Consider the following 26,321-nt stretch of genomic DNA (forward strand, 5'->3'; position numbering starts at 1 on the left):
CATAGCTCTTCTAGAGCTATCCATCAAGAGCTATACACAAGACAAAGGAACCACTGGCATATGTAGTGTTGATTGAGTTTGTCCCCAACCCATATGGTGTTACTTATTCTCTCTCATGCGTATGTGCTCACACGAGATCATCGAATAAATCTGCCCTTTCGGCCCATTTGTGGAGTCCTGTGAATCATCACACCTCAACATGCAACCAATGCATTAGCTATACCATCATAGTATCATAGAAAATAATCCGCATGCCAAGTCTTGCATGTCATCATGAGAACATTCATCATCGTTAATCGCAAAAACAACGAACTGCACGCTCATGCATGTCATAGCTTTGTATGCAACTATCACATGCTTCACCTCATGAAATACCATCATAAGTTATAACATCAACATATTTGCATCAAAGATATATCATGACTTCACGTAATAAATGAAACACATGTCAGTATACATCTTATCATAACATCATGATCTCTATGAATATCATACCCATTATGAGCATTCAACATCGTTATAATAACAGATAAATAAAGAAGCATCACATATACCCTCATACCATCACATCATGAAACATCATTAATATGATAACCATCTCAATACTTATCAAATATAGAACAACAATGCACTTTAAGCATTATTATCATGAACTGATTTCATTTACTTATATAACCAATGAATACTAACTATGAATTAAGATTATTCAACATCCCTCTGAGATCTATGTTATCTCATGAATACTATTATTGTCATGTTTTCATCAAGATACCAATTGCTTTCCAATATTCATTTTCACTTCTTTCAACTAGGAAGTTGACAATTCATTAAGTACATCGTGAGCCTCATCAGCTTTGAAATTTAATCTCTCGTCATATTTTCTTCCTTCCTCGATATATTACTAGCCTTACAACATTCCTTAAATTATTAATATTGGATTTACATCAATTCACACCTTTGCCTTACTGTCTCATTATATTCATCCTTAGTTAATCATTTGAAGCCCAAAGCCACTATCATCCACAAAAAGGTTTCATATGCTTGGTGTGCTTGGTAACTCCTTCCATTTCCCATGGTAAAAACTTGATAAATTCTTTTGCAAAAGCCTCAGTATCATGAATCCAATACATCCTCTATTAATTGATTTTCTCTTCTCTTATCAATTTATGTGTAGTCCTTCTCAAGGTTTCATTATATAATTCTTTTTCCTAGGCTTCATGTTTGGTGTTTAATATTAGTCTGCATAGTCTATATCATTTTCCCACAATTAATCATCATTTTCATCCTAGTTTATCACTTGACATTCTCATCAATTACAAGTATTCTCAACTTCCAATTTAGACACTTCAACTTTGTAGGTCATCATTATGACCCTTACCAATCATGTTGCTCAATCCACTCATTAACATCTTAGGAACAATGTCATAACATCTTGAATTCTATTCTATATGCACTTTAAATACATTCTACATCCACTTTAAATACTTCCCACATAAAACTCCAAATTCTTTATGGATTGTATATTGTACTAATATTTTCCCTTTAATAAGAAAACATGATAATTAATAAGTCATAGTAATCATCACCCCATACTTTCATCATAAATAAGTTTGAAAAGTTTGTTTTGGATTGATCCTCATCTCATTGGAATATAAAAATTTTAAACACTTCAACCTTCCCATATTTCATTAAGTTTCCACAATGCATCATTCTAAAGATGTGCCTCTTAAGAAGTGCAAACATAAAGATCTTAGTGACAATGCAATTCCTATATATATATATATATATATATATATATATATATATACAACCTCTTTAAGATATGTGATTGTGTGGCATTTGATGCGCTATAATTAGATATACAAACCTTCTTTGGAAAAAATATAAGGATTTGTGTATTTGTAACATAATTCAAATGTTTCATTTTTACTAAATAATTAAACTTTATGAAAATTTTAAATGCATTCCAAATCGAAATCTAGAAAAACAACCTTTCCACCACATTGAATATTCTATTGGATCTTCTTGGAAAACGGATATACATCCTTAGTGTGTCTTTTCAACAACGAAATTTCAACTAACATAAGATATTAGTTTATTGATTTTCGTAGTTTGTTTGAATATACAAGTAAGATAATGTTGCAATAAAGTCAATAATGAAATTATTACTATGTATGGATAAGGATAAAATAAGAAAAAGGAAATGCACGAGATAATAATATTTCTTAATCGAGAGTTGTAGAAAATTAATATGGACCTATGGTTAAGATTAAAGAGTAGAAACTATTATGTCATCAGGACCAAACTCTGATAGACATTCAAGAAGAACCACAAGCCAGTGTAAGAATCTGACATGATTTAATCGAATACAGGCCAGTGTAATGCGTTTGAGAGTTGCATACCATATTGCTCAAGCACTAGACCACTGTAATAGTGAAGATCATCGGATTTATCATCATTTAAATACTTACAAGGTCCTCTTTTATGGAAAATAGACAAATCTTTTTACAGGGTCCTCTTTTATGGAAAATAGACAAATCTTTTTACAGGGTCCTCTTTGATGGAAAATAGACAAATCTTTTGATTGTGAATAAAAAGTGTACCTGTTACATGTTTATTTCAATTCATATACGGCTCACAATAAGGGAGAACGACTATCATTCAAACAGCAAGGGGAGCGACTATCAACTATTTTCAAAGTCTAAGAATCATCATGTAATATCCATTTGTATATTGGGAAGAAAAATCACCCAATCTTGCCTTGATGGTTTTCAGCATTATATTCATATTCATCTCCCAAAAATTGCATCATTGCATTATACCATCAATGCAACCAAATCGAAATTTCATCACTTTTTTACCCACCAGTAATATACTAATATGATTCAGCCACATCATCTGTCTGCATCATTTATCACTATGTTAACCAGTAATATTTATTCACTACACGTAATATCATCTCATTTTGCTTCCACGTCCACCATAGCATTCCTTAACATCACAAAATTTTCAGGCATTCCCTCGTATGTTTCAATGTAGCAAAAGTTCATCAACCTATAATGACCAGCTATTAAATTCCATTATCTCAAACTTATACACAATTCTCAGTTGTCATGATTTCTTGCACAAATAGGTTTTGTGAATAAGGTCCAAGATGAGATCCTTGGTTTTATTGCCTAATTCTTTGTCTGCATAGTTTTTGATATACCATCTTAGCATCCAGTCTCACACCCCCCCATTTAGAGCTACATAATACATTCCTTAGCAGTCACCAGCCATTGTTTAACAATTCTGATCAGCAACAAATCCGTTTTACACCATGACAGTGTATTCATCAACCCTCCCACACTCACTCTGGGTGTGTGGATGCAGGGATCAGCCCTTGAAAGTTGAAACACACTAAAGTGGATTGTTTTAGAGTCTAGACTAGGTACTTTTTTTGGTTGCCCAATCATGTGATTGTCTGCTGGGTGCATTTTCCAGCAAAGGGACATGCCCTCAGCATATGGGGAAGCATTTCCCATCTGGGATGTAATCATGTAGCCCAGAAAAATAAAAATAAAAATTGAAAAAAATATAAACCGAAGAAATGAAACAACAAATAGGTACACAGGGGGGCACAAAGCCTCCCCACACTGAATTGCTGCTTTGGGAAGTGTGCCCTCCCCATTTTTTAAACCATCTAGCCAAGAGTCAAGACAAAAAAATGCCAGTACTGAGCATAGAAATTTTTGAACTTGACGCTACTGGCACCTAATTCCAGATGCATTAACTACTTTGAAAAAAAACTGCCAGAAACTTAAAGGAAAAAGTTAAAACAGGGGAAAGGGACCATGAAAAAAGTCTCCAAAACAGACCTCTGTGTAAATCTCATTAATTGTACGTTGTATAGAAATGAAGGAAAACGAAAATAATATTAAGTAATTCAAACAGTTGAGTAAGAGAAAAACATGAATCACTGGATGCATGCTGAAAGTGGTTGTAGTTTTTGTAAGTTGTGTTTATAAGGAAAGCAGACAGACTGGAATTCAGAATCACAAATATATCCCAGGAATTTTGAGATGTTTGTCCCGATAAGATGGACTGTGATATAAGATATAAATTGGATTAATTTTGATGTTGATTGGGAAACGAATATTATCATCTTTTTCCATTTGGAATATATGTTGACTAAACCATTGTATGCCTGAATCCATAAATTGTTAACACTGAAAAAGGTTGTTATCAAATGAGTCGTGGGCTTGAGTTGTTTAAATGAAGAGATACAAAAACAAGAATCCTTAGCCTGGTTCTGCATTTGTATGGCAGGAAAAATGTGTATCAAAAAACGGTTCATGTTCAAGAGATATATACCTGCTTTGCAGAAGATTGAATCAATGATTATGCAAGGCATCCCATTTCAAATAATTCACTCTTTTGACATGAAGTTAATGTGCGCCTTGTGCCTACTTGCAACTCTTGGCAGAACTTTTCTGCTTTGCATTGATAAGCCTGTCCGTAAAACTGATGCTTCTACGAGAATATGCATATGTGACAGGTTGTATTTTTAATCTTTTTTTGCAAATGACATTTCGATTTGAGGTCTTCTCAATATTTGATGTCACCCAAACTACCAGGTTCATTACAAATCCCATTATATAATTGGTCTAGCCTATGTTGGGATATACCATTGCCAACTATTGTTCATCGTTAGATACTCTGCTATTCAATCACATATATTGAATGTAAAGGAAGGTAGCGTGGGTTGCTCATACATGAGAGATAAGTGATGACCGCGAAGGTATATTATATTAGACATTGAAACTTCAAGTCGGGTTCTAGTATCCCTACACTGACGAAAGCATGATAAAAACAAATAATACTCAACTTCGTAATTTGCAAGTAAGTCAATAATTGCACAAGAATTCAGGTGCACTCTACAGCCCAAGTATGGATGAGATGTGTATTGTAACATAATACTAATAAACTAAATGAAAAAAATAAAAACATATGAGGTCCATGATGTAAAAACAAAATCCAATCATAATAATAATAAGGAATGTAAAAGAACATAATAATACAATGTTCAACAATAGTAAATGGTCTAATAAAGAACCCAAAAACAGTCACGCCAATAATTGCAGACTGCCTTGTATCTTGACTTGACTGATGCCTTTTGTCACAAGCGTATTTCCTATAGATTGTGTATGTAAAGCACAGTTCAAAGTTTTGGCACCGCGAATTTGATAACAGAAATTAACTATGTACTTTGTACAAACTATAGACAAGGCTTCAATAATGCAGCCTACATTATGAGTAAACATTGTGATAGCCCTCCTCCATTTCAATCTTAATTCTCGCTGAATATATGTTGCACTCAGTGAGAGAATGCAACACGAATGAGCGAAGAGTTATGATCCATTAAAATTCCGAGAGCTCAGATATATATACTCCTCATATTTTGTTATTGGGTCCCTTGGAAGGCGCTGCATGTAAAATCTTACAATTGGCCTGTAAAATCTAATTGTCCAAACGTTAACTACTCACTAAATGCACGCATTAAATTTCTCGTTCGACATCAACAAAATGTCCGTGAAAAGCAATATTCCGAATCATAACCACCCCTCTAAATGCAAACAACAAAATTTTCCGATCAAACAGCAGAAATTTCCGTTTTCAGTTTTTCATTAAATCATCGTTGTTATTTAATGGGGCATATGTAACAATCAAACCTCCGAAAAAAAAACTGATGGTCCAGAAAATTGAAATTGTGAATTTTGTGGACAAGTTTTGAATTTAAGGGTCGTGTGCCTATTTGGCTATAGCTTGGATTCGATCTTGCAATAATAGCTAAACGAGATCAGGAAATAAGGCGCTAAATTAATTGAGATTATGGCATATCTTACACAAATTTTTAATGTTGAAAATCGATGAATGCCTTTTACTTCATTCTTGGGAACTTTCAGAAAATGAAAGATTCATGGACTTAGACGACATAAACAAAGGAAACATCTCAAGTCTTGGCATCAATAATAGTTTTCCAAAAAAATACTGTACATCGCCAGAGAGACCATAAACGATACAGCATCCCTCTTTCACCGGCAAGGCAATGACCAGTTAAGTGCATTTAATAATAGAAAAACTTAATATATAAACAAATTAATACATCTCTAATAAAAGTAGTAAATGTCAAGAAATAATCAAAAATTTCTACATAAAAATGCCCATAGGCCCTAGGTGTCCCGCTCTGATACCATATGTAACAGTCCAAAAAGATAAATATCTAATTTAACATTAATTTAAATGAGAGTGGCACTTACCTAGCCCAATAAACATGTAATTAATTAACTAAATTCAAATTGAATGAATAGTGCTTACCTGTTTACCTGTGGTCGAAGTAGGCTTACCGCAACAAGGTTTTGGGGACGACTCTCCACCCAATCGTAGGCTCAATTGTGCAACGTCTTGCTACAACTGGCCACCCCCAAGCCCTCAATCAACGTACTGCTGCCAGTGACTCCTAGGTCTTAGTATACCATTCTCCCAAGAGAATGAAAAACAGCATCTCGAAAAGATGGAATGCATGAATGTCTCTCATCTTCCTCGCCATCTATTAAATAGAACAAACATTGGAAGAGGAACCACATGCACACACTCCATGTGTCTCATGCAACTTTCTTTTGATTTCTTTCTTTTTGATAGTTTCCTTTTCTTGTTTTATTTCCTTCTTTTTTATAGTTTTCTTGTTTTATTTCCTTCTTTTTTATAGTTTTCTTGTTTTATTTCTATTTATTCTTATTTAGAGTTTTAGTATGGTTATTACTATTTTTATTTTTATTATTTTTATTTATTTCTTTGGATATTTTTAAATATCATTTATTATTTAACATTTATTATTTATTATTTTTATTATTTATTATTAAGTGATTTGTTATTATTTATATTATTATTATTTATTTGTATTATTTATTATTTATTATTATATTATTATTTTTATTATTTATTATTTATTATTAAGGGGAGGGATATTACACTTCCCCTTAATGAGTGTTCTTGATTTTCCCTATCCTTGATGTGTCACCTATGCTCTAATGCCATGTTGAATAATGTAGTGTGATTCTTCGTTACTTGATAAAAATTTGTGGAGTCTTTTTACTTTTCTTGTTAGGTTATGCTTCTTCTTATTATTATTAGTGCATATGTGTGTACATCATCAAACTCCTACCAAAACAAAATAACAAGAACACAAATTTTATCTCTCTACCAGGGACAAAACATCTCCACTCTTGAGAGGAAAACCCTTGGTAAGTTTTCTCTTATTGAATCTTCTTATTTGAACAACTGCCAAACCCTACACCCTTGACTAGGATATCCTCCAAGCATAAGTCAAATCCTTCCTCCTTCTGCACGATAACTTCCGACACTTGGACCTCTGTTTTTCGGCACTCTGCTCCTCAACACTTCGTCCTTCTTATATTGCTTAGACTTCTTTTCTTCTTAGGAGAAACCCTCGAATATTAGGGCCTCTTTACTTCATTATAGGGAAAACCTTCTCTACTTTCCTTTGGACACCTTGTAGACCTAGATACACATCCGAATGAGGCTGCCTTTTTCTGTTGTCAAATCTGCAAGGGTTAACTTGTTGAATGTGTGGACAGAAACCCTAAAACAGTCTCCTCCTCAATGTCTTTTCCTTCTTCTTTGTTGGTTGGGGAGGCCTTATGTTCCTTGTTTCTTAGCCCAAAACCAAGATACGTGTTACTGTTGTAATGATCGTAGGAAGCCTCCTTTATCTTCGCATGCGTGGCTGCAAAAACCCTAGAAAATCTCTCTTCTTCTTCGTTGTTCTTCCTCCTTGTTTGTTGCCCTTGTAAACCCTTTACCTTGGCTTTCTTCGTCCTCCTTAGTACTCTTTTTCCTACCTTATACCCTCGCTGATTTCAAAGAGAATTCATTATACTTTTGAGGAGTGGACAACCTCTATAAGTAGAGGTATGTCCCTCTTCTTCAAGCCGACTTGACTGTCTATTAGGCTAACTTGTCAGTTTCGCTATAATTCATCTTTTCTTCATTATTTTGTTGCTTGGAGACTTTGTTGATGATAGGAGAGGATTTGACTTGTCTTGGAGGTATTCCCATGACCCTGTACATTGTCATTCATGATGTAACATGCCCTCAAAGGGTCTCATCATAATTACATTTTGACTTTGACTTTCTAGAAGCACTTTAAAATGTGCTTGACCTATTTACAATGAGCAAGAAACTCATTAACAAATACTATAAAAATAATCTCTTTTCTTGAATAAATACAAATATCAAAATTACATTTATGAAGACCGAACCTAGTTACATTCCCTTCAATATTTAGCACCCCATTCAGCAATGCTTCACTTTCAATGCACGGAGGCGCCTAGTTTAGTCTATTTGTCAGAGGTGCCCCTAAGGGCATAAGCACTTATCATCATCAACCATCAAAATGTCAGCCACATCAACGTTGGCTTGATAGGACCATTTCCTGTGTGATTGTAATAGTTATTCATTAGCCATCATAATGAGCATGGAACATGTTCGCCTTGTATAAAAACTATTTATCTCATTATTTCTTCGAAGCATGGTTATCTTTAATTCTAAATCAAGTATTTTCCCTACTCATCTCCACTTGCAAGTTACTTTATCTCTCAAAAAACTGGTAAGATTCTCAGTCAGATCAGCAAAACATGATGTATTTCGGCTATACGCTTTCTCCTAACCTCATACATCAAGGGGCAATTATTATGATATGAAAATCGTACACTCATCTATATGCATTAAGAGACACTCAAAATCAGTGATCAACACATACAAGGGTGGTATTTTCAGCTGGAAATACTATGAAAACCAAAAACCGAAAGCTCTCCTAAGGTTCAAGTTAAAAAAATTGGACCGTGTGGGTGCACCGTCAATGTAAATTAATGGTTGTGCAGTGATTTCTTCGATAGCCATGCGGACGCGAAAAATTCTAGTCAGCACCTCAAGCCGCGAACTTGCTTGAGCAGCACTCCAAACCTTGACATGATGGTATGACAAATTCGAGCCTTGAGCCCCAAGAAGCCTTAAAGGCAAGGAATTGGTAGCTCTCATCTCATTTATGAGGTGAACCACCACATTGATGAGCCAAGGGCAGGAGGAGTGTCCATGAAACTCTATAAATACAAGTTCTAGGAGAACTAATAACAAGAAGAAGCAAAGCATCGTTATGTTTTCAAAATTACTCCTTAGAAATCAAGCATTTCCTTGAGAAGAGGATTCCATCATTGAGAGTCTTCATACTTCTTTGAGAGAGAGAGGAAACTTGCAAGGAGATTAAGGAAAGGAACTTCCTTGTTGAGGATTTTTTAGCACCATTGCTCAAATAATTCTCTCCAATGTGTATTTTACTCATCTATTGTATCTATTCTACATTTAGTAATCAATAAAGGGAACTCTTTTTCATTACTTTGTTGATGCGTTTGCTTCATTAAGCATTGTTCGTGTGTTTATTTCTTATTTTTTAGCTTATGTTTATGTATGCATTGTTTTCATTACTTATAGTGCTTTGTTTACCGTGCATGTGTGTCCAATAACAACAACCAATTGCTTGTGTTTTCCTTGTAGGGAACAACCAACTCTAAGGAAGGTGTAGTTGGTACTCGATAGCAACAAACACACTACCACACACAAGGTAGTGATGTTATCTATGATGGAAAATGTTGGAAAATCCATAGAGGTGGCAGTTAAATGATTTTCCTTATTATGACATTATCTTGTGATGTTTCACCTTTATTATTAGTTCTTATTGATTATCTTTTCTTATCATCAAGACTAATGTCAAGCAGCAAATAGAAAAGAACACGAGATATAGGCATGCTTCTAAGGAAAAACCTCACTCTAGGGGAAAACCCATCAAAATTCTTCCTTCAGTAGATTCAAGATGAGATGACCAAGACCCTTACAACTTAGACTCAAGACTACCTCCATCAAATCATCCTTCCTTTTACTTGTCATTGTATTATCACTGAATTCTTGTCACTGTGTTTGCACAAAGACATCAATACTGTAATTCCATCAAGACCTTGTCACAGTAATGCCACCGAGATTTTATCACTGTAATATCATTAATACTTTCTCATTGTAAGAGCACAGAGACTTTCTCACTGTGAGAATACTGAACCCTTCTCACTGTGGTGATATCGAACCTTCACCACTGTAATTACACGAAGACAGTGACGACATCGTGATTGTGGTATAGTAGCACCGAAATTGTGGTATACTAATCCTCAATCTATATTCCCTAACTGTGATAGCACCGAGAGTATGCATGTATCCCATCCGAGCTCTTGCATGACATAGAAAAGTTTCCTCTGATATTCTTGTCTAAACTTCACACTGTAATGGCACAGAGACTATCTCTCTGAGATCTGAACTTCTGGGATTGACATCGAACCATTTGTCTCTGAATATTCACCAAAATTATCTGACTATAATCACCGAAATCATCTCTAAAAGTGAGGGCTTCTTTTTAGCGATCTCAGAACGTATTCTTTTGTGATTTATGCAATGTGTATCACTGAACCGTGGAATGAGGGATACCCTCTTATTTACAGTTGTTCTCCATAGTTAATAAGTTGACATGAGTACTATGAAGAGTAGTGTCTCCACATAAGGTTAGCCCGACTGGTAGGCCGACTTGATGAAGATTTGTTTGACAGCAAGGAGGCTTTGACTTGATGGAGGAGTCTTCACAAAATGAATATGACAATAACCTAAAGCCTACAATGGAGGCTTGAGCTATATATTTGACCCAAGCATGAAACCCATGCTTTAATTAGTCAATTCAATAATAATAAAAATCCTTTTGCTTTTCTTTTGGCAAATATATTACATTTGACTTCAAGTAAAATTATGAAGACCGAACCTAGTTACATTTTTCCAACACTCCCTCTTAACTAGAGAGGTATTCATATTTACATATAACCAAAGAGGTACATGGAAGATCTTGAACCACATCATATATGAAGCATTTTAGGCACCACAATGCCATGGACTAGATTCTTGAACAGGGAAATCTATCCACTGGTCTCTCAACAATTTAGGCACTACAATGCCACGGACTAGATTCCTGACAAGGGCAATCTATCCGGGTGGGACTAAGATGGACTTAAGCTTTTGGCCTCTCTAGGTGCCATCAAGCTTGCTAACTATCAACCCAGAGATCCAGGTGTGTGTCAAAGCACAAGGACCAACGCCACCCTTCCAACTTCTGGACCTCAACATCAACACAAAGTGTCGTCCATGTTGAAGAAAATGTAACTAGGTTCGATCTTCATAATGACATGATCTTTGTAAATGATGAAATGAAAGAAATAAAACTATTTATTTATGGCTTATTGAATGGGTTTCATGAGAAAGAGGTTTATTTGTTAGTGGCTCCCATTGAGAGCCTTAGGATTTATTATTGAGTCAAAAGAGTCAATGTCATGTATGAAGAGCTCTTCTTGAGCATATAAAAAATATATATGAGTCAACCTAGTGTCTAGAAAATCCCTCCAAAAAGACAAGCACAATCCTCTTGATGTCAGCCAACAAAATGAATTAAATACAGTCATGTCATCTCACCTATGGAGACACACTCATTTAGCATGACACATCAGCTCATTTATGGAGACGAAACTATTATAAATACCCAGTTGAGATTTTCATATAAGTTCAATTTAGGATCTCAAATGTCTCTGAAATCTTTAGTGGTAATTACAGTGGATACAGTGAGGTACAGGAACTCGGATTCTCTTAATTCTTTGAATGGGTACAGGTCTGAAATCCGCATTACAGGAGGGTAGAAAAACACAAATGCCTATAATTACAGTGAGTAATTACAGTCTCAACTTTCTCGACATAATTGTGATGATGAAGACCTCGGTGCAGGGAAAGAACACAGTCACAATCCCGGTATAGTTGTGATGCAAATGTAGGTGATCTCTCTGTTATACACTCTTGGCACAACCACAGTCTTGGAATAATACACTCTCGTCATACTAGACACAGTCATGATCTCGGCATAGTGGCAACCATGATCTCGGTCATAATCTCGATGAAGACAAGTTCATGATGAATATCTCAGTATATACATACATATCTCAGTATAGAGACCTCGTTAACATGGTGATGATCTCAGTGAGAGTGTAGCAATGATCTAGAAGTTATAGCAATGATGCAACTATAGTAAAATAAAGCTTACCTTAGCGAAGCAGCAGTGATGATGATGAACTCAGCGGTGACAAAGAAGAGGATTGGTGTCTTGGTCATGGAGTGTCCTAAAAGGTCAAGGGTCATGGTCTTGGTATTCGTCAATTGGAATCTCTATAAGAAGAATTTTGTGCGGGCTTTTCTCTCATAGAGTGAGAGGTTTTGGCCCTGGAAAAGCCAACATCTTGTGTCCTTGTCTCTTTTGCTTTGGTAACTATTTGATGAATTGAGAAGACACATTCTAATTATAACAAGTGAAGAATTGTGCTAATAAGAAAAATTAAAAACACCTCACAAATAGTTATCATGACTAGAAGAATCTCATTAACCTACATTGCCCTAGATTCTTCAACATGGTATTAGAGGTAAGGTGATGAAGTCAAAAGAAGGGCAGCAAAGAGACATTCAAGCTTTCAAGAAGGGTATCAAAGCAAGTTGAAGGGCTTTGTGTTTCAAAACCTATATCAAAATTAAAGGATCAGTCTACAACAACAAGGGATTTTGTTTATATAATCAAGAAAACAACCTACAACAGCAAGACAATTTAGTCCTACAGTGAGATTGATTTGGATCCTTATTTGAAGATGCTTTCTGTTAGGTGATCCAAAAATACAATTTATCATAGGTTATAAAATTAAAATAAAATAATTATTAATTTAAGATATTAAATTAATAATTATTATTCTAGAATGTTTAATCATTTAGAATTAGTATATTGTTGTAACTAGATATGACTCCAAATGTGTCATATCTTAGGCTCTATTTTGGGAGATTTGCTAGCTAGTTGGTTTGAATAGCATTTATTGTAAATGGACACTTGTTATTTAATAAGTGATCCATAATTAGAGGTAGTTAGGACATGGAGCTTATAAATAGCTCATTGCAAGAGTGTTTAGATGTTTGGGTGTAAACTCTTGCAAAATCAATTATGTAATTATCTTTTTTCTGATTAATAAAATTACGTGTCTAAGGACACTTCTGCCATTATTGTGGTATCAGAGCTCCAGTAATGCTGCAGTTGATCTGAGGAGGAGATTCCAGCTCTATCAGATCATGGAAAACTCAACTCCGTTGAAGTGATCAACAAAAAATTGGTATGAAATTTGCAAATTTTTTATTGATTTTAGATCTGCAAATTCTAAAATCATTTTTTAAAGCAGCAAATGCAAATCTGTGTGACTTTTTCAAATTGTTTGAGTGAATAAAAACAAAAAAAAAAGGACAGCGCTGTATATTTTAATTGTTTTTAAAGTCCTTTCAAAACATTCAAATTGATTCTGCATTTTTATGAGAGTGGTTTACATCAATTTATGCTCAAATCCCCTGCGTTGATCATTCTGGCATCGATTTTACATGATTTATAAGTGGTCTGGCATAGATTCAACTTTGTGGTCTGGCATTTGAACCAGCATCCTCCAGCAATAAGAACCAGCGTTCCATTCCAAACAGCGCTCCATTCCAAACAGCGTCCTCCAGCAATAAGAACCAGCGTTATATTCCAGCGTTTTCATTGGCATTGACTTCTGATTTTGTTGAAGCATTTTAATTGGCATCGAATTTCATTGTCTACATTTTAAAAACAACATTTTACAATATTTAATTGCCCTCAAATTATTGTCTGCTTGAAGACATCGTATGCAGAGAAGCTGTCAAATGGAGAAACGCCATCATTGCCTTTCTTCTTAGCATCACCCATGGCCGCTGAAAATAGCGCCGGGGTCTTCTAGGAATTGCTTAACGCTTGCAGGAAGAATCCAAACCAGGTTTGGAGAGAGCTGCCTGCATATTCTACAGCAAGATTGCACAGTTCTGTGTGTTTTGTTTTGAGGACAGCGTGGAATACTACGAAACAGGCTTGGTCGTTGGATTTGCAAGCGTATAATGTGCTGACATCAATTTGTTTCAATCATTTTTTTCCTTGCCTTGGATTTCAATTTCGATTTGAGCTTTGATTGCAGTAAGTGCAGGTCATACCATTGCTTCTGATCAGCGCGTTAATGTGGATCTGCGTTTTTTTGAAAGATGTTGTCGAAGTCATTCAAAATGTTAGCATAAAGTCTACCAACAAGAAACCAGCAATAAGCCAGAGTGAGCCAGCCTGCCAGCAACAAGTCAGCATGCCAGCAATAAGAAATATTTTTTAATTTTGTAATGTTAATGGAGTGATAAGGTTTTTTTAGTTGTTTGTAATTTTTGTGGAGAGATAAGGAATATTATATTTTGGGAGAGATCTGGTGAAATTTTATTTTGGGGAACTTATGGTTTATGGAGCAATAAGGTGATTTGTAATTTTTTTTGGGAGTAATAAGGAGCTTTTTTTATTTCTTTGAAATTTGTAATTTGGAGAAATAAGGTGCAATTGAAATTTGTAAATTTTTGGAGTAATAAGGGGATTTCAATTGTAATTTTTTGAAGGGATAAGTGTAACTCAAAGTAATTTTACTTTGGGGGGGGTAATTTTTTTACCAGATTGTGCAAAAGCACCATTGTAAAAGTCAAATTTTGAAAGTTTCCTTGTAAAAATTTGAGAAATTTACTAGAGCCAAGTGCAAAGCTCAGTCAATTTTCTCCTGTTTTGACGACTATTTGAGGGTCAAGGCCAAGCCCCGATAGTTCGTTTTTTGCGTTGTGTGTTGTTGTTGTGTTGCGCATCTTGATTTTTTTTGGAGCTTGATTCGTGGTGTGAAGTCTTAACACTACAATGTCTAAGTTGATTAATTTGTTTTCTGATTCCGACAAACTTGAAGGCACAAAATCTTATAAAACATGGCACCGTCTCATAGAAAGCACTCTTATTTACAATGAATTATGGCAGGGTATATGTGATGGAGATGTTAAGCCGAATAAACCCACAAATGCAGCTGCACTAGAAAAATGGGAAGTTAAGAATGCCAAAGCCTTAGCTCTTATTAAATCTTCTGTGAATGATGAAATGTATGTTCATATAGAAAATGCTACAGACGCATGGTCTGCTTTGAAAACTTTTAAAGACCTCTTTGATACTCAGCCTGAATCAAAGAAAGTTGATCTACAACTAAAATTGTTACAACAAAAATTGACTGAAGGAGGAGATGTTCTTGAATATATCTCAAGACTTCAGAATATTAGGCAGGAAATCATTAATGCTGGTTTTCCAGCAATAGATGATAGTTTTATGGTAACAATTGTAATTGTTGGACTTCCTTCTTCCTACACGCATTTTTTGGAGACTCTACAATTAACTGGGAAATTAGAGAAATTAAAGTTTGATGAGCTTTGTGAAATGTTGACAGAACATGATAAAACCTTTGGGAAGAAGACGAAAGTCGGTGAAGATGTTTTTCTCACAGAGGCCAGCACTAGTAAATCATCAGCAGACAGTTCTCGAGGCAGAGGCAGAGGCAATCAGAATCAAGCAGCACATAATGTACAAAGTCGAGGTTGAAGCCGAAGCAGAGGAAACAACTTTAACAGAGGCAACAGCTCAGGAAGGAGTAATTTTCAAGGTAGAGGAAACAACCAAGGAAGAGGTAATTTTCAAGGACAAGGAAATAATAATCAAGGTAGAGGACAATCTCGACATAGAAGTCAAAGCAGAGGCAGAGGACAATCTTCAAGAAGAGGAAGAGACTTAAGTCAAATTGTGTGTCGAGATGTAACAAAGTTGGCCATTATGTTGAAGATTGTCGAACTTCACTTAATAAAATTCCCAAGTTTCAGCAGCATTCAGCACAATTTGCAAATGATCATGATGAAGATAACTCAGAATATGTTTTTACTTCCTCACTAGTATCACAACTTTCATCCCATCTTAGAAGTGATTATGAAGATGCCTGGATCTTGGATTCCGACGCAACTTAGCACATGACTTGTTGACGTGATTTTTTCTCGAATTTTCAAGATTGCCAACTTAATTCCATTTTTCTTGCTGATGATACAAAACATACTCCTTATGGAAAAGGAGCAGTAAAATTTTTTCTCCCTGGCATTGGCGAAAAAATGATTTCCAATGTATGGTATGTACCAACATTTAAGAAAAAATTGCTCTCTTTAGTCACGATTCGACAAGCAGGACATCAGGTGATTATGGAAGATGGTTTAGTCAAGATTAATTCAGTTAAACAAAGTTTGAAAACTGTCATGACAGGATATGAAGATGTAAAACTGTTACGGATGAAAGGGACAGTTATTCCAAGGCATTCTGATTTTGCAGGGACAGTGACTACCAGTATTTCACCTGTAAGACTATGGCATGTAAGATATGGACATTTAAATTTTGAGAGTCTTTCTCAATTGCAGAAACAAGGCATGGTTAAAGGACTTCCCACTTTCAAAAGGGAAAATGCAAAATGTGAAGCTTGCATTTATGGAAAACAAAGTCGAGAAAGTTTTCCAACAAGTTCATGGCATGCAAACAAGCGGCTACAACTAGTTCACAGTGATGTTTGTGGACCACTACAAACTTCCTTTGGTGGTTGCAAATATTTCTTACTATTCATTGATGATTTCGGCAGAATGACTTGGGTTTACTTCTTGAAGAATAAGTCAAAAGCATTTGATAAGTTTAAAATTTTTTGCCAAATTGTTGAAAATGAAGTCAAAGAAAAGATAGGTACTCTCAAGACGGATAATGGGGGAGAATTCACTTCAAATGAATTCAAAAGTTATTGTAGTGAAAATGGCATAAGACGACATCTCACTCATGTTTACACTCCACAGCAAAATGGAGTAGTCGAAAGAATGAATCGCACCTTGTTAGGAATGGCGAGATCCATGTTAACTTTCAAAAGGTTAAGTCCAACATATTGGGCAGAAGCAATTCATACAGCTGTGTACTTAAGAAACAGATCTCCCATTGCTTCTTTAGACGGAATCACACCTTATGAAGCTTGGTTTGGTTTCAAACCTCGAGTTAAACATCTTAGAGTTTTTGGATCAATATGTTATGCCTTAGTTCTGAAAGAAAAAAGAACTAAGCTTGACTCAAGAAGTTTAAAATGCACAATGATTGGCTATTTTGATGAGAAGAAAGGGTATCGTCTTTTGACCAATGGAAAATCTATTGTGAGCAGGGATGTCATTTTTTATGAAACTAAGAGTAAGAGTGCTGAAGAAATCGAAAATCTTCTTAACAAGTTAGAAACTAAAGGAAGTAAAAGAAATGGAAAAATGCAAAGTCAACCAACTTCACCAAATTGGTATGAACTTGATTTTCCTTCCTCTGAAGATGAATCATCCAGTCCATCTACATCAACAACATCATCTGGGTCTTCTAGTAGTTCATCCGCATCTCCAAGCAGCAGCAGTTCTTCTGACAGTGATTCTCCACATTCTTCACCTGAACAACGAACATCAGTTTATATTAATCCTCTTTACAATGATGGAGATTTTTCAGAAGCGCAAACAAGTGAGCACCAACTACCGAAATGGGCAGTTCAACTTTTGAAAGATGTAAATCCTGATGAGCAAAATAAAACAGGCACCAGAAGGGCACATAAAAGTGAAGGCAATTTTTCCTTGATAGCACATGATTTTACCGAACCTTCCACATACAAAGAAGTAGTAAAACATAAAGAATGGCAACGGGCTATGGTTGAAGAATATCAAGCAGTAATTGATAACAACACTTGGAAACTTGTTGATTGTCCATCAAATGTTAAACCCATAGGATGCAAATGGGTTTACAGAATTAAGTATAATCAAAAGGGAGAACTTGAAAAGTATAAAGCACGACTTGTCGTAAAAGGTTTTGCGCAACAGGAAGGCATTGATTATGAGGAAACTTTTGCTCCTACAACTAAATGGAACACCATCTGATTAACACTTGCATTGGCCACTCAGAAAGGATGGAAAGTTCATCAAATGGATGTGAAAAGTGCTTTTCTCAATGGGGATTTACAAGAGGAAGTGTATATGACCCAACCGCCAAGTTTTGAAGTAGAAGGACAAAAACATAAAGTCTGCAAATTGATCAAGGCTTTATATGGATTAAAACAAGCTCCCCGAGCTTGGTATACAAAGATGGATGAATACCTTAAGAAAGTTGGTTTTCAACGAAGTGAATCTGATGATACTTTGTATGTGCGACAACAGGGAAAATATTTGGTAATTCTTGTTATGTATGTAGATGATTTGATAATTACAGGCAGCCATGATGATCATATTGCATAGGTGAAAAAGGAGTTACATGCAGGAGTTACACAAGATGGCCACTGGAATGCAGCCAAAAGAGTTCTTCGATATATCCAAGGAACAAAAGATTTTGGTCTTCTTTACGCAAAGACTAAAAATTTTGTACTTGGTGGATATTCCGATGTCGACTTTGCTGGAAGTATTGATGATCGAGCATCAACATCAGGTTATTTAATGAAGATGGGGTCATCAGCAGTATCTTGGAGTTGTAAGAAACAAGCTACATTGGCCACATATTCCGCAGAAGCAGAGTGCATTTCAGCATGGGAAGCAGCATGGGAAATTGTTTGGTTGCGCAGAATTTTGCAGGACTTGGGCATCTCTCAGCCAGAAACTACATCATTATTCATTGACAGCCAGTCAGCCATCAAACTTGCCAAGAACCCAGTTTTTCATTCAAAGACAAAGCATGTGGACACCAAGTATCATCATATCAGATCTCTCATTGCCAAAGATGTCCTCAAGCCAGTTTATTGTCCTTCCGAAGATCAGATGCCTGACATTTTCACGAAACCGCTTGGCAGAATAAAATTTACTAAGTTCAGGGATGAACTTGGTATCTGTTGTAATGTATCTTTGGATCACAGGGGGGAATGTTAGGTGATCGAAAAATACAATTTATCATAGGTTATAAAATTAAAATAAAATAATTATTAATCTAAGATAATCAATTAATAATTATTATTCTAGAATGTTTAATCATTTAGAATTAGTATATTGTTGTAGCTAGATATGACTCTCCAAATGTGTCGTATCTTAGGCTCTATTTTGGGAGATTTGTTAGCTAGTTGGTTTGAATAGCATTTATTGTAAATGGACACTTGTTATTTAATAAGTGATCCATAATTAGAGGTAGTTAGGACATGGAGCTTATAAATAGCTCATTGCAAGAGTGTTTGGATGTTCGGGTGTAAACTCTTGCAAAATCAATTATGTAATTATCTTTTTTCTGATTAATAAAATTACGTGTCTGAGGACACTTCTGCCATTACTTTCAGTCTCATACTACCCACAGTGACAGTGTTATGCTATTGACATCTCCATGCCACAATATGATTAAGTAATCACAATCAAAAGAAGAGAAGGTGGTTTTCAATGCTAATTCAGTTTCTCTATTCATTCTTGAAATAACCATAGTGCTAGCCACAAATTTGGTGTCACTACAATCTCTTTTATACCATAGTGATCTCAATAACTTATAGTCTAGAGCAGTTTCGGTGCTTGGTGTTCGACAGTGCAAGAGGGTCTCAAAAGAGATCTTTGAAAAAGGATTTCAGTTGTTCAACTCAAGCAAGGATCTATGGTAAAATCACATCAACTCGAAGATCACCCGAAGGAAGCATCAATGCATCTTCAACATGATCAAGGTGAAGTTTTTATCTTCACATGTCAAGTAAGTATTCTCATTAATCAATTTGGTAAAATGACTTCATGATTGCAAGGAGATCTATAGGTTGGATGGGTCATCAAAGGTCCTTGCATGGAATAAGGAGGATTGTCATAGTCCTCATAGAAAAGAGAAGTCATTGATATCTATGGAAAAGTCTCTGAAGCTCAAGCATTGTTTGAATGCATGGAAAAGGATCAAGGGACTCATAGGATTCTTATAAAATCAGCCAAAGGTCCTCTCATCCCTATGTAGCAGGAGAGGAGACATAAAAGAGATATATGAAATGATGATGCAATGAAGGTGGTCATATCGCTTAGATCTTATTGAAGGTATCAAAGAATGAAGGAATATCTTCATGAGATCTCAATTGAGAGATCTGGGAGAGATGATAAGAAGATAATCATCATTGTTCTAACTGATAAGCAAGGTAACAAATGTCCATGAACAAGAAGGTTACCTCAGTCGACAATTTGTGGTCTCTATGCTAGATAGAGAAAGACAAGTTGATGGCAAAAGTGTTGAAGGTTAAAGGACTCAAACATGTGAAAAAAGGAAAGGAAAGGGTCCTCAAACAAGACAGAACAATGCTATGGAAATATTATAAAAAGAAAGCTCATATCACCAGAAAGATGGAGGAAGTTGAAGAAAGGGACAAAGGAAAGAGGGAGTAACAGATCTCTACTATGATTGAGATGGTATCCCTCACAAAAGGGTCCTATCATAAGCTCCTAAATCTTTAGTTACAGATATGACCATGATAATAAGATGCATCGTGGCATCATGGAAGCATTAGAAACAAGAGCTCGAGACATCACCATGGGAATCATGGAGGAAAAAATCCATGGTAGACAAACATGAAGGATATAGCTCTTGGGAACCTCATTGGACATTGAAGAAAAGGATGAAGTCATCTAGGACAAGGCTCATCATACAAAAAGGAAACATCTGCCAAATGGGGATATACAAGATCCTCAAGATTCTCTAAAGGAATCCTCATCGAAGGGTTCACTGATCTAGAGAGGAAGCAAGTGTTTCATCAGGAAATCCAACTTATGGAATTCATGAGATGATGGTGTGATGACATGAGAAATGAAGCAGATCAAGGGATTGGAGATCTTTTCAATCAAGGAAGCTATTGGAAGAAGCCTAGATGACCTAAAGGTAAAATGAGGTATGTATTCTTGTGTTTAATATTATAATGTCATGTCATATGGTTGCAGGTAACATGGATCATTACTTCTATCTTGAGAAGCATGATCAAGAGAAAAATGATATCCTCCTCTAAAAGGATGCAGGAAGGCATAAGTCACACTAGATGAAATCAGCATAATATGTCCTCATATGAAGTATGAAGTGGTTGACTACAATGAAGAAACTTTGATTGAAAGCTCCTGGGAATAGAATGTGTGAGGAAGGAAGAGATCGTGAAATATGCAAGCCTGATAAAGGAGATCAATATCCAAAAGACTAAGAATATTTGACCAGGAAATCTCTCGGAAAGATATGAAGACTCTGATGGAAGTCTGAAAAAGATGGAGACCCTTGACTATGGATATCTTTGGGAGATGTGTCAACATGTATGCAGGATGTTGATACCTATAGAAATATGTCATGATGAAGAGCCATCTCGAAAGGTACAATTTGATTTAATGTTATGTTTTGATTTCTTGAATAATATCTGGATGAGTTCATGCAGGGCTACTGGCACAAGAGTTGTAAGTACAAGTACAACTATCATTCATGTGGAGGATGGAAATTCCTAAAAGAAACATGATAAGGAAGAAGTAGCCATATGACAAAGGTTCCATATATGTATCAAGAAGGCCACTTTCCATGAAGAAAGGAATGACATGACGAACCAAGAAGGAAAGTGATTGATGGCTAATGCCCTACAAGGAAGAAGCTTGACTGAATTTCATGACATCAAGGAAATTGATCAAGCAGTTGAAGGACCCACGAAGAAGAAGTTGTTGATGAAAAAGAGAGTCCCTAGTTAAAAGGGAGCTCTGACAAATCCCTAATTGAGAGGGATCTTGAGCAAGTTCCTAGTCAGAAGGAACTTGGGTACATTCCTTTATAGGAATGGGCATATCCTCCCTAGTTAAGAGGGAGAGATAGACACAACTTTCTTGTCTTCACCTGGGAAGAAAGAATTGAAGGATTGGGTAATCATTTGGCATCTTATGCTCTTTGAGGATGTGTATGGCATCCAAGATAAGAGTAGGCAAGAGGACCGATATTCTTTGAGGGTTGGGAACCCAAGATAAGAATAGTCCTAGAAGGTCATACTCAATGAACACCCAGGTGGGTATGTACCTTGAGAGACAATGATGAAGGTGTCTATAGTCATTGGTCTCACCAACATTGTGCTCTAATCTGATGAGAGATAGAGTTGTCAGTCAAGGCCTTGTTGTGGAAACAATGTTGGTTATTATGATGTTATACAGATGGGTTACCAATCCGATTCTTCTTATGAGAAATTATTCAGATTGAGAATGACCAAGTACCATTATGAATACCTCCCTAGTTAAAAGGGAGTGTTGAAGAGAATGTAACTAGGTTTGGTCTTCATAATGTCATGATCTTTGTAAATGATGAAATGAAAGAAATAAATTTATTTTTGTATGCCTTGTTGCATGGGTTTCATAAGCAAGAGGTTTATTTGTTAGTGGCTCCCATTGATAGCCTTAGGATTTATTATTGAATCAAAAGAGTCAATATCATGTATGAAGAGCTCTTCTTGAGCATATGAAAAATATATATGAGTCAACCTAGTGTCTAGAAAAGCCCTCCAAAAAGACAAGCACAATCCTCTTGATGTCAACCAACAAAATGAATTAAATAAAATCATGTTGACTCACCTATGGAGACTCACCCATTCAGCATGACACGTCGGCTCATTTATGGAGACGAAACTACTATAAATACCCTGTTGAGATTTTCGTATAAACTCAATTCAGGATCTCGGGTGTCTCTAAAATCTTAAGTGATAATTACAGTGGATACAGTGAGGTACAGGAACTCGGATTCTCTTAATTCTTCGGATCGGTAGAGGTCTAAAATCTGCATTACAAGAGGGAAGAAAAACTCAGATGCTTGTAATTACAGTGAGTAATTATAGTCTCAACCTTCTCAGCGTAATTGTGATGATGAAGACCTTATTACAAGGAAAGAGCACAGTCACAATCTCGATATAGTTGTGATGAAGATGTAGGTGATCTCTCTATTATACACCCTTGGCACAGTCACAGTCTTGGCATAATACACTCTCAGCATACTAGACACAATCCTGATCTCGGCATAGTGGAAACCCTGATCTCGGTCATAATCTTAATGAAGACAAGGTCATGATGAAGATCTCGGTATATACATACATATCTCAGTATAGAGACCTCGTTGACATGGTGATGATCTCAGTAAGAGTGCAACAATGATCTAGGAGAAAGTATAACAATGATGCAACTATAATGCAATAATGATTAACTCAGTGAAGCAGCAGTGATGATGATGAACTCAGTAATGACAAAGAAGAGGATTGGTGTCTTGGTCTTGGAGTGGCCTAATAGGTCAAGGGACATGGTCTTGGTATTTTTCAATTGGAATCTCTATAAGAAGAATTGTATGCGGGTTTTTCTCTCAAAGAGTGAGAGGTTTTGGCCCTGGTAGAAAGCCAACTTCTTGTGTCCTTGTCTCTTTTGTTTTGGTAACTATTTTATGAATTGAGAAGACACTCTAATTATAACAAGTGAAGAATTGTGCTAATAAGAAAAATTAAAAACACCTCACAAATAGTTATCATGACTAGAAGAATTTCATTAACCTACATTTCCCTACATTCTTCCACAGGCCAGATGTCCCTCCCAGGCAATGCTTCACTCACAAATCCTCAACACCCCTTGATCCAATAGATCAAGAACAACAAATCTCTACTGATCAAACTGATTGGTAACCAGCATACTATCAAAACCTTCGATATATTTACCTATACAAACACAACCCTAATCAATAATATACATTCGCATGTACATAATCAAATACAAACCTCTGGGGTCTTCCAGACAACTTGATGTTGCTTCTCAAATTTCAATAGTAGGACTATCAACCGAATCTTTGACAACAAATTCCTCAATCATACACTTTACCTTTCTTACTTCATATGCAATAACATATTCTTCAATCGGATCCTGCTTTCCTTCTTTTAGCAGGACCTCAAAATGCATTCTCCAATTTCCTTCTCTCACTCATGGCCTTCACTAAAACTTAAAGTTGGTAGTTACGGTCTAGTGCATGACACATGAAGTAGAGATTCATATTTGTCACTCCCTCTTAAACAAAGAGGATTTAATTATTCTTGTACAAGGAATATTTTCAACCGTCCTCTTATCCTAGGGAGATTCCTTTCATTTAAGCTCCCTCTTAACCTAAGGAGTTCTACTTCTTCTTTACGACATCAGAGAATTTTTCATGGCTTCCATCCTTCTTATCAGAGTCATTCATATATCATGCTTATCACATCAACTTTACTTACAATAATCTTCACCAACTTGAAGATGATGTACCTGCACAACTTAGATAGCAAGTACAACCAAAATTATAGAAGCATGAAGTTAGTCATATCAAAATCTTATAACAATGGAAGCATTTAAACATAATCAGCAAGAGACTATACTTCAATACTTCAACTTCTTTCCTAGGTTTAGTTGCAAATTCTAAATCAAATTCATAGGTCTTCAATATTCTTTCAACGACAAGTTCCTTCATATAGAAAACCCTAGAAACAAATCAAATCAATGAATCTCACAAATTTCAGAATTCATATGTTAGACTCCTCACTAAGATTTCATACATATCCTAGATTTTATATATGAGCTTCAACAATCAAAACCAATCACAGCTTATTCAACCTCATGACTAGCATCCACTAGGGTTTGATATAAACCCTATATTTCCATCTACAAATTCTCAACAATCACTATATAGATTCATAAATTCCAAACTGTTATATATACTAGAGAATTTAACTACTACTAGGGTTTAGTTGTTAAACCCTAGATTTTCCAAACATCATCCTAGACCATCAAACTTTGACTAGGGCTTGTTTCCAAAGCCTAAGACTCGTGACCATTAACACTTAGCTCAACACATATATCTTGGAATTCATCAGCATATCATAAGCACATCATATGTCAGGCAATATTAATATGTTGGACATATTCTGACCTAGAACATGTTAGGGTTTCAACCAAATGAACACATACCTAGGGTTTCAGTCCTATGACTCTAAATACATAACAATGGTTTTGCTTATAGACCCAACCAAACCCTGAATATCTATGGTTTCATAACATAGCAAAGAAAACCCTAAAATACCAAAACATCAAAGGTTTTGGATTTCAGTCAACATCATTTCAACCCTAACAAGTTAGGGTTTCATGATCATACCACAACCCCAAACATGACATCATCAACAAAAACTTCAGATAGCAATTCTCAATAATCCTAAGCAATTTTAGGGTTTCATACATTAACATTAGCATACCCTTAGGTTAGGATTTTCTAGAGAACCTGTCTAGGGCACTATAAAGTCCTTTAAGAATATAAGGGGGGGGGGGGGGTGGTGTAGATTTATCGAGTGATGAATCACCCAAAACAAGATAATCGATTATCAAATGAATAAATATCTATTATAAAGAAAATCAATGTTTTGTAGTTTAAGGCGTATATTTGTTCCTTGACAAACCTTGTCTTGGGAGGCCTTCTTCCATACACCTTGAAAATATAGCAGATGTTTCCCTAATAGACCTTGGAAGGATTCCTTGAAGTGTCTTCTTTGTACTAAGCCATCATCTTTTATACATGTAGTACATACTTACAAACACAACATGTGATACCAAGGACATAATTTAATTTTTCAAGTTAGATCTTTGACACAATCATGGAGGATGGAATTCTATGATAAGATGTTCATCTTCTCAATCATTCGTAGGACCTTTTACTTGACATCCTAGATTTTTTGTGAACTCTAGAGAACAAGTATTAAGGTTCTAATATGAGGTTTTTTATATGGTATCTAGGGAGTTCTTTATTCAACCATTCAAGATAATAGAAATTTAAACACATACGTACCTTGTGAATTACATACCTCTGATTTTGAGTGCATCTTAATACTTACTTGATTTTCCTTAGGCTGCTACCTTGTGCTTCGGACTTATCTAACCAGATCCTCAAGACCATAGGACAGACTTCAGATGAGATGACACAACTTCATGCTTTAGTTCTATTCGATAACTTATGACAAAGTTGTATTTATATACTTGTAGTGTCATCCCCGTCTTCGTCATTATAGAGATAGTAACCCAGTCCTTGTTGTAGATATAGCCCAAGCAATGATTATCCATACAAAACTTCAATTCATGGTTCGATTTTTCTTCACTGTAATAAACCGAAATTTTGTCGCTTGTTTTTATTGTCATTCCACACTTATATGCCAAGAAACTTTCTGCAATTGATAGGGAAGTTA

The 26,321-nt window shown here is 35.6% G+C and overlaps 1 protein-coding gene across 1 annotated transcript in view; it reads right to left on the bottom strand.

The window, feature by feature from the left end:
* Window positions 1-5,123: 5,123 nt before the first annotated feature.
* Window positions 5,124-26,321, bottom strand: part of LOC149187792 (peptide deformylase 1A, chloroplastic-like) — a 241,875-nt gene continuing 220,677 nt past the window's right edge. The window contains exon 4 of the mRNA XM_089411470.1: window positions 5,124-5,490. Coding sequence (XP_089267596.1) covers window positions 5,391-5,490 — 100 coding nt within the window. The 3' untranslated portion in view covers window positions 5,124-5,390. The remainder of the gene's footprint in view (window positions 5,491-26,321) is intronic.

The sequence above is a fragment of the Pinus tabuliformis genome, chromosome 3_1 (genome assembly GCF_031772625.1).
Source record: "Pinus tabuliformis cultivar Carrire ecotype Pingquan chromosome 3_1, CPIR1, whole genome shotgun sequence".
In the NCBI taxonomy this organism is placed as follows: Eukaryota; Viridiplantae; Streptophyta; class Pinopsida; order Pinales; family Pinaceae; genus Pinus; species Pinus tabuliformis.